General features: G+C 33.4%; 1 protein-coding gene across 1 annotated transcript in view; it reads right to left on the minus strand.

Moving 5' to 3' along the window:
* LOC149805212 (tRNA-specific adenosine-34 deaminase regulatory subunit adat3-like) overlaps positions 1-10,049 on the minus strand; it is a 29,914-nt gene extending 19,865 nt beyond the window's left edge. The window contains exons 1-2 of the mRNA XM_089948454.1: positions 9,938-10,049; positions 2,344-2,424 (exon numbers count right to left, since the gene is read on the minus strand). Of these exons, the coding sequence (XP_089804580.1) occupies positions 2,344-2,424; positions 9,938-10,001 (145 nt within the window). The 5' untranslated portion in view covers positions 10,002-10,049. The remainder of the gene's footprint in view (positions 1-2,343; positions 2,425-9,937) is intronic.
* Positions 10,050-10,072: the final 23 nt, after the last annotated feature.

Consider the following 10,072-nt stretch of genomic DNA (forward strand, 5'->3'; position numbering starts at 1 on the left):
ATTTTTCCAGTTAAAAATAATTCTTAAACTTCACTTTGATTCATATGTTTATGCCCAGTTCCTAATGACACTAAATGAGCAGTACTCGATCCAGACTTCACACAGTGAAGCATGAGGTTGACTTGTTCAGGAATGAATCCCTAATAATGTTAGATAAGGATCCTTTGACATGGTCGAAAGCTCAGCAATAAAAGTTTCCACTTCTTGCACAAGTAGCAAGAAAAAGGCTATGCATTCCTGCAACTTCCTTCCCCTCGGACAGTCTTTATTACAACAGGAGACATTGTTACCACACAGAGGGCTGCTTTGAGTTCAGACATTGTTTATATGTTACTTTTCCTCAAGAAAAATATGCGACTTTTTTAATGTCTTGCTCAACAATTTAAAAAATATAATTCAAATGTAATGAGACATTTAAAACATGCAAAATTATTAAAATACAGACATATGAGAAATGACAGTGAAATTTTTACTTGCTAATAATTATACTGCTTTCAGGTGTTTGTAGGCTTGTTTCATTTATATGTTAATTTCATATGTTCATCCAACTACCATTTGAAGTTTTACACGGTAACATCACTTTGACATATTGTTTTGTTTTAAGTAGTTAATGTCATAGTGATTTTCTATCGTTTTCGTTAAGTGTTGCAATACATATTGCAATATGGTTTTGGGCACATTGTTATGCGCTTATCAGTTACTAAAAACAAATTATGTGAGCCGAGTGATTTGTCAATATGTTTATACTTAAATGATGACAATTATTCTCAGGTTTCATGTTGATCCATTTAATTCTGTGAGACTAAACTGTATTGACTGGATAGTGTCATACACTACATCCTGCCGCGAGTCAAGATAGATAATAATGCAAGCAAAATCATAGGAAAAAAGTGATTTTGTTGTGTTCAGATTATGACCATAATATGTATCTAGGATCATATCAATCCATTAAAAAAATCAGAGACTAGTTGAGTTCACAAGATTCTGCCATATAATGCATTCAGCCGCAAGAAGAAAAGGGACAATAATTCTATCAAAATTGCAACTGCTCTGGTGGCCTAAGTGGTTACAGCATCTGCCTCTGATGCAGGAGACTGTGGGTTCGAACCCTGGCAAAGTCATACACAAGACTTACAAAAATGATACTAGCAGTTGCCTTGCTTGGTACTCTGCATGGTTGGTCTGGTGTCAGAACAATGTGACTGGGTGGTACATGATGCTACATGTCAGTGGCATGATGCCACAGTGCTAGACATCACTATAAACTGCCACATTGCAGACATCATCGCAATCTGACTGAAATTGTTTTAAAGCTACATTAAAAATCCAAATCATACACATACTATCAAAATTGCAGCAGCAAATTGATTTGTTGATATGCCTATTTTCAAATGAATCAATTTACTAAGTTTCATGCTGAACAACTGAAAACTGGGACTGGTTGTGTCTACAAGATTCTGTCATACACTGTATACAGCTGCAGGTATAAAAGGGCCATAACTCTTATATAAATTGTGACAGCAAAGTTATCTGTTAAAATGCCAGTCTTCAGGTGATGACCATAACATTTATCAAATTTCATGGCAATCCATAAAAAACTATGGGACAAGTTATGCGACATATGGAAGGACAGACAAACAATCACAAGGATTCCTGGTACATCTGAAAAACTTTAACTTAATCAAGAGTGTAGATGGACAAACATGCACATCTGCCAAAGTGATCACTACACTGAGCCTGCACCAGGGCGGGTTCAACAAAAATGAGCAAATGGAACCTATTAATGCTGTCCTTTTTGACCATATTCCCCATTTAGTATGCACACAAAAATCTGGCAAAGTTTGACACCTTCTCCCCTCCCTGTACACATGCATCCTTTTTTTTACACACCCCACCTGCGTACATACGCTTGATGCACCCCTCTCCGAATTCTATAGAACAACCTATATTTAATACACATAGAAACAATCACGGATTAATAATATTAATGTGTTTAATAAAACAGATATTCCACCAACGTTGAATGTCTGGTTGCATCAAAGAAATAAGCTGCGTAACTTTAAAAAGTTTGTTTAGTGTCCACTAAAATTCAAACGCTGACTGAACCCAGTCAAACAGGTTACGTATTAGACAAATTATTATCAAGGTTTCACCCACCCACCCTGTTTCCATTGAGTATGTACATTATCAGTAGATCCCCCTTATGCAAGGGTATGCATTTGGGTCAACCCCCCCCCCCCATATGTACATACTAAATGGACAGCCCCATATCCTTTATATGAAGGTGTCTGCTATGCATGGCTCAGTATATTTTGATGTGGAATAATAAAACAATATGCATACCAGTCTCCACCGGCCTGAGGTAAACATCATCAAGGACTGGTTGCAGGAATGGGCCAGATTCATCTTTAACAGCTAAATTGCCTGCAAATGTACAACTGTATATGTATATATTAAAAAATTAATAACCTATAAATTCTGTGTTTGCAAATTTAATTTGTGCAAATGCCTTACTTTAATTTTCTTTTTGCACCTAAAAGCTAGGTATGTATAAATTACATTAGTGAATAAATATAGACAGTTTTGACATCCAAGTCTTTTGAGGTGGCCCAAAGAAGAAACTGTCTTTATCGAAGTTTAAGGTTAAAATGTGAAATAAAAATGTATCACCCACTGGCATTATGTTCTAAAAAACTACAGAGTGGCTTTTCTTAAAACAAAATTGTCAACATTAATTACAGTATCTTTTATTAAGGTAGTAGAATGGCATACAAATAATGTCTGAAACATGGAATGTGATGGCTGTTCATAAAAGAAATGGCAAAGGGCAGTGCACTGTCATGAAACATGGATATATTTGTGGTTACTTCAAGCTATTTAAGAAGACAATCAGGACCTACATGTTGAGGCCACACGGAAAGCGATAAAATATGTGACCACAGACCCATATCAAAATGTTTAGAAAGCATGTTACATATTGAATCATCTTAGCTTCATCATGATTCATTATAGGTATGAAGAAAAATTCACCCAGTGATTTGGCGAGTATATATTAGCAAAAGATAAAACTTAAATTAAAACCATAATGCATATTTTCAATGACAGTGACCTTAACCCCAAGGTTAAGGTCCATGTGATCGTGTCTTTTCTTCATGACAATTCATGCCAAGTAAGAGGAGAATGTATCAAGCAGTTTAGAAAATATGAAAAATTTGAACCAAAACTTCATTAAACTTAAAGACGCTGACACTGGAAAAACAACTACAACATCTCACTTACCTCTGACACAGGCTTGACAAAATCTCAGTGGCATAGCAACCACCCAAGCATGCAAAAGAACTGACAGGTGGGGGTGGGGGCAAAGGCACAGGCCAAACATTTTCATCAAATAATCCTTTTTTCTTAGGAGGGAGCCCAAAATGTTTCATGGGGTAAGATGGGCCATAATTTCTTGCTATGTCACTGCAAAGCTATATACTATTGCGGAATTTGGGTTTAAAATTCTCTTTACACAAAAATGATTTGGATAATTATAGATACTGCAACAAAGTATACTAATACAATACTAGTATCATCAGGGTACCCATAAGGTTCAGTACTATGACCAATCCTGTTCTTGGCAACAATCCAAGTTTCCTCCAACATTTCCCAACCCATTTTAGATTTTTGGACAGTCAAGTTGGGATGGGAAGTCAGAGTGTATTGATTATCCATTCCGAAAAAGTAGTGACAAGAAGATTTTTTTTAGAGAGTCATCATGGAATCTTCACTGTATGTATGACTGAGATCATTTGAGGACATCATGAAAAACCTGTCACAATGATCCATTCAAGGAAAGTAGCCACATTTGTCATGACAGTCATGCTGGGTGTATGAGCGTAACCATTTTCACTTAGGACCAACTAGGTATTGTAAGAAGTCTATTGTTAAAAACTCCATGATGATAGTGTTACAACTCTCTGGTCTTCAACTATGTAACAAAAAGAAGCAAACCCAACAAGTTCAGTCAAATGAAAAAATAATTTATTTCTCTAAGTTACAATGTGAAAACTTAAGAAACATATTCTTGTGGATTAAATCCCTAATAATCCTAAATGTCCTATCACAAGTGTTACATTAAATGGCTTAAATTAAAGTAATAAAATTACATAAAACACAAACATTAGCATTCAAATTTTCCAAATATAAATTTATTTAAATTAAATATAAAATCAGACAGAGTGAAGGAATTAAAAATAAGTTCGAGTGTATGAATTCCAAGTATGTAATTCTATCAATTTCTCACTAAATCTGGAAACTGTCGCAAAATATTCCAAATGAAGGTTCTAAAGTGCTTATGTGTAACCATGAAAACACCAATGAATTTAACATAATTATTAATTCAACTATTTTTACTTCAATGAAATCTCATGAAAATATCATATCAATGAAGTCCTGGAAAGTTTCACATAATCCAATGAAATAAGTAAAATATTCAAGTCACTGAATTTAATGACATAATCCCAAAGTACTTAATGCTTAAATCAAAGATTTATCCATCAAAGATTTATCCAATTATAAATCATAACTGCACAAGAATAAAATATACGGTGCATAGTTCATTATATAGAGTCCATTTATGTTTCAAGTAAACAATCTCTGATTCACAATAATTGCCAGAATAATTTGAATCATATTATTCCCTTTCACAATAGCTTGGTCATCAACATTCACAAACAGTCCTGTTCTGACCTTCACATTTTACTGAGCGCATGTGTTAACTCTCTATAGTGCAAATGCACTTTGAATTACATGCATTGTTTATATGACCCCCATTCATACTCTTGTATCATTCTTGACCTACTTATGGTAGTTGTTGATTTCACCTTAGCATCAGCCTTGTCATGAATGAATTCTTATGAAGAGCACATGTACTTTTACAATAGTGCTACCCACTGAATTACTGGATTTAAAATAAAATTTTCATAGTCTCAAATGATTTCAATAAAAATTAAATAAAAAATTTGAAAGATGATACATAATTCTGTAATACAATTCCAAAAGTATACAATAATCTCGAATGTCCTGATGTACAACAATGATACAATCCAGAATGTCTTTGAATGAGTTCTCAATAATCCCAAAGAACTGTTTCAGTCCAAAAAGTCAATGGCACATTGTAATTTCAATGAATAATTGACATAAATAATTCTTCTCAAGTAATATCTGAACATAACTGTAAATGAATCCATAGTGATAAAAAAACAGGAATGAATTATTGTTTACCAAACCATTATTTATGCATATTTCACTTGGCCTACATCACAAAAAGAATGTTCTGATAGTGTTTCAGTCCAAAAAGTCAATGAGCACATTGTAATTTCAATGAATAATTAAAATAAATAATTCTTCTCAAGTAATACCTGAACATAACTGTAAATGAATCCACAGCATGATAAACAAACCTGGAATAAATTATTGTTTACCAAACCATTATTTACACATATTTCCCTTAACCTACATCACAAAAGATTGTTCTGGAAAACTAATGGAAAATTTCACTAACCACTGAACTCATATTCTAATAAACATCTTGTTTACTACTTAAAATCATGGGGCCCCGAGTGGCTGAGTGGTCTAAAGCACTCTCTGTTATGGATCACTGCCATCTCGGCTCTGTCTGCGTGGGTTCGAGTCTCAGATTCGGCTAATGTGGGTATGTGAGAAAGCTTGCCAGTAGCTTCTCGTGGGTCGGTGGTTCTTTCCAGGGTTTTCCCGGGTTCTTTCTCCACTATTAATACTGTCATACTGTCCACCATGTATGGCCTATCATGTGCTACAAAATGGCATTAAACTCTACAACAACAACTTAAAATCATGACAAAAGTCAGGTAGGCAAAACTTCATTCACAACCATCAATGACAATCTTGACATAAGTCAGGTATTCAAGATTCTATCCAAAACCCTCAATCAAGATAAAAAATCAAGCACACAATATAAATTAAATATACATGAAAACATAGTCGTTAATTTTAAGAGAAGACATAACAATATTTTCAAGATGGCTGCTTGTGTTGCCATCTTGGATGTCAGATACCATTTTCATTTATGACCAACGACACATCATAATAAGTTTTCTGGTAAAAACCTTACATCAATATGACTTTCTGCTCAAGAAGAGTTTTGATAACAAGAATTTTAAGATGGCTGCCATGATGGCCATGTAGGATGTTAGATTAGCAACACCCAGGACCAACTAGACATCAGAAGAAGTCGTTTAGTGAAGACACCATTTTGATATAGCCATCCATTCAGGAGGAGCAGCAATAACAAGATTCTCATGATAGCTGCCATGGTGGCAATGCTGGATGTCCAATCATCACTATTTTTAATTAGGTTTTAGTTTCGTTTGGTGTTTCTTCTAATAGTCACATCAGTTTTATCTGACAAACCTTACTGAAAGGAGAAAGATATGGGTTTAAGATATTGTCAAAGTAATTAGTAATCTAGTCGCATTTAGCTCATTCAAAGAGTTTTTATATAGTTGGGAGAATGCATACAGGAAGATAGTTTTATTTAACAATTGAAATGTTATTCGGGACCACCTGGGCTTACTTGAGTCTTGTAGGGAAAATGTTTTAGTTAAGGCTGTATTTCATGAGTTTGGTTATAGGACCAGTCAGTGGTTGAGTTCCAAGTTTTGGTGAAATAAGATCCATCCCATCTGCACCACACTGGGGTATTAATAGCTTGATGATGATGATGATGATGATGATGATGAATTATAGGTTATAAGTATAATGGATTTTTAAACTGTTGACAAAATGGGGAATTAATTATTAATAGTATACCAGTGTCTTTCAAAAATTCGAAAATAAAGTTCAGTGCTCAAAAAATCTGATTCCCTGATGCATGGTGCCCCTCTTATTTTAGATCTGGCTTGTCCTGTATTCTAAATGAGGTGCCTGTAAGGCTTGTCAACAAAATTCAAATTTGCCTGAGGAATCTGATCATGCTGATATAATGTGTAAATGTATTTTCAAGATACTAGCATACATGCCATAATACTATGCCATCTAAATCAGGTCACCAATGTCCTATGTGAAATTGAGATCAAATTTGTTATCAGATTCAAGCATGGCATGTCAATCTAAAATTAAGATTTTGTACTCCCAAACCCAATGACACTGTCATCTTTAGTGAAAATACAATTTTCATTAATTTTCAACAAAGAAATTAATAAACACCACTCTCCATATACAGCATGTATAAATGGTAAACAGTCAAGATTGAAACTGATGTAAAACTATCCCTTAGGTAGTTTAAATAGCAGCAATTAAAGGCAAAGCAGTCAGGTACACACTATCATTTCACATATTACTTAAGAATGACAACAGCTAATGAGAATTGTTTGAAGGTTGCAGTGGGTGAGACCATTGTGCTAATTTGCATTGGTAGAATCAGAAGTGGAACAATCCATTGTAAGTACATCAAAGAGTTGCAATATGCCTGTAAAAGAACAAAAGTTATTACACATTATTTCCTTGAAATTGAATGTTTAAGCCATATGTATGATATTTTTGACTAGTTTGTGAACAGTGGCAACGTTTCATTGAAGTTGGATTTTATTGCATATATATAATGCAAAGCATGATCATTTCAGTTGTGGAATAGTGTTCAAGTGTAATTCATTTTTGAAGCTGATTTAGGTTAGCTATCAGTTAAGCCAAACAAAGATAAATTTCAGAACACTTGGTTGACAGAGTTTCACTTTGAGAAGCACACCAGCATAGTGAAGAACACTGATGACATCTGCATTACCCTGAAACCCCTTTGAATCATACGGAAATAATATCTGAACTGTAGCTTTTGCAACATTTTGGGACACTATTAAAAAAGGGAAATTTTGGGCATGTGGAAAATGCAGTCTGGGATTTTGGAATTTCAGTCAGGGCTTTTTAGTTTATTTAAGTCACTAGCCCAGGGCCTGTATGTAAAAAAAAATATTCTTTGACCACTGAAGTTGCACATTTCATCATCATGCTAAACAATTTATGAAGCAAATTAAGCAGCACTTTTCTCTTTTTTCAATTTACAAGCGTGACAGGTAACTTATTTATAGTGTTCGAAAAACCTCTGGTTTGTTTGGATACCCCTACCTATTTTAAAAACAAAAAGCATCAATGATATAAAAAAAACTTGATCATTTCATTGATTGATTTATAATTTCTAACTGGACTCTCACCAAAAGGTCCCCAACAGTCTATTAACTGGCATTTCAAAGCAAAGGAAGCTTTTAGGGTTTTAGAATAGTTCCTTTCAATACAAACTGTTGTCTATGTCTAGTTTTAATATTTCTAAAACAAACTGAACAAATAAAAAGGAGGACCTTCTGTATACATTGCTATGTATATTTAATTTGTATTATCTGTTGGCTTTTCTAAATGTTTATATGTTATATATATTTGTATTTTGTACTTTATCTTGTCCAAAATCAATTTTACTGTGTACCCATTAGGGAAATTGATTTTGTAAATAAAATACATAACTAATATTTCTCTGTGAAAATGGATTAAATATTTGGATCATTATAATGGAGGTAAATATGTTTATCTTAATTCGAGTCTAGGACATTATAATCTCCCATGGAAAAACTTGGTGTACTTGATATTTGCCATGTTCTTTATTATTATTTTTATAATAGACCTTTTCTTGTTGACAATACAGAATCATTTAGAAATGAACTTTTGACCCTCAATCTGGTTCTATATTTTGCTCTTATCTTTATATATAATATTGTTTACTTGAAAAATTACTCATTCTTGCCTTAACATCTTACAGAAGATTCAGTCGTATTGTTGTGTTCAATTTTTCATTGGGTGGAATTATTAATTCAAATTATTATTCACTTAAAATACAAAGTACTCATCAATAATATTCTTGGACAGAAACATTAATTGGAATCATAATAAATTCAAATTACTTTTTTTGATTATATTTTTGTGACACATCAAAAGACATCACACTCCAGGCCACTGGCAGACTTCTACATTAAAGACTACAGGTACATCAACACATTCAATATTTAAACTTATTTGGAATTCACCAGAATTCAGTTGGAAATTTACACATTTGGGCCTGTGATAAAACTTTTAGGACTACTTGGGATTTAAATCAAAATACTGTAAATTCTTTGAAATATTTACTTTGTATTCTATGGAAATAAATTATCTGCTGAATTTTACAAAACTTGTTGGTTTTTGTTCTTTCTGTTACTTAGATTAAGAGTCGTAACAATATTTGTTCAAAGATATGTAACTAAAAATTTACGGAATTATTGAGATTATCAAATACAATAAACTACATCACATATATTGCTTAAAAATATAGAATCAACCATGCAAATATGGCCACCATATTATTAAAGAAACTCCTGTATGATTTGAAACGCCAGTGCCAGAGATCATGGCATCAATCAGGTTTGATTTTAAATTTTCTGCATTTTTTTATATCCTTGATGCCATTGTATTTGAGATCGTTTCACTCGTAGTATTTAAAACAAATTAAGTACTTTTCGCTACATTTAATGATGCCGACTTTAAAATTTAAATAGTTACTGAGAGGATAAAAACTGCAATGATGAGTGGAACGAACTATAGAATACAACAGGGATCCAATCTGCATTTATCGCGAACCCATACAATCCGATTTGTTGCTGTTGCTCTGTTATTAAGGAGTCGTTCCTACCAGCAGTTTACTACATAATTTTTGTTTTAGTGTTTAAGAGAATTACGACCATAGTACAGATACATATCAGTGGATGAAATCATGAAGATCTATACAACTCACTCCTCGAAAATAGGTGACTAAAAGCCCGTACACAGAGAAGTGCAGAACAATTTTGACTTTTATGCTGAGTGCTTCCCTTATGGAAGAATATTTGCCCATGTCATTAACCTTTTATTCTTTTATGGCTGACATTCTTCGCGCTTGTATTTACGTCCGTCACGTTATTCAACATGTTAGTTACGTATGCTTTCCATTTCTGAAATATGTATGTAAACTCTGTTTTTATTAGTCATTTTTCTGTAA

This window comes from Sinohyriopsis cumingii, chromosome 2, assembly GCF_028554795.1.
Source record: "Sinohyriopsis cumingii isolate HCF-2022 chromosome 2, ASM2855479v2, whole genome shotgun sequence".
In the NCBI taxonomy this organism is placed as follows: Eukaryota; Metazoa; Mollusca; class Bivalvia; order Unionida; family Unionidae; genus Sinohyriopsis; species Sinohyriopsis cumingii.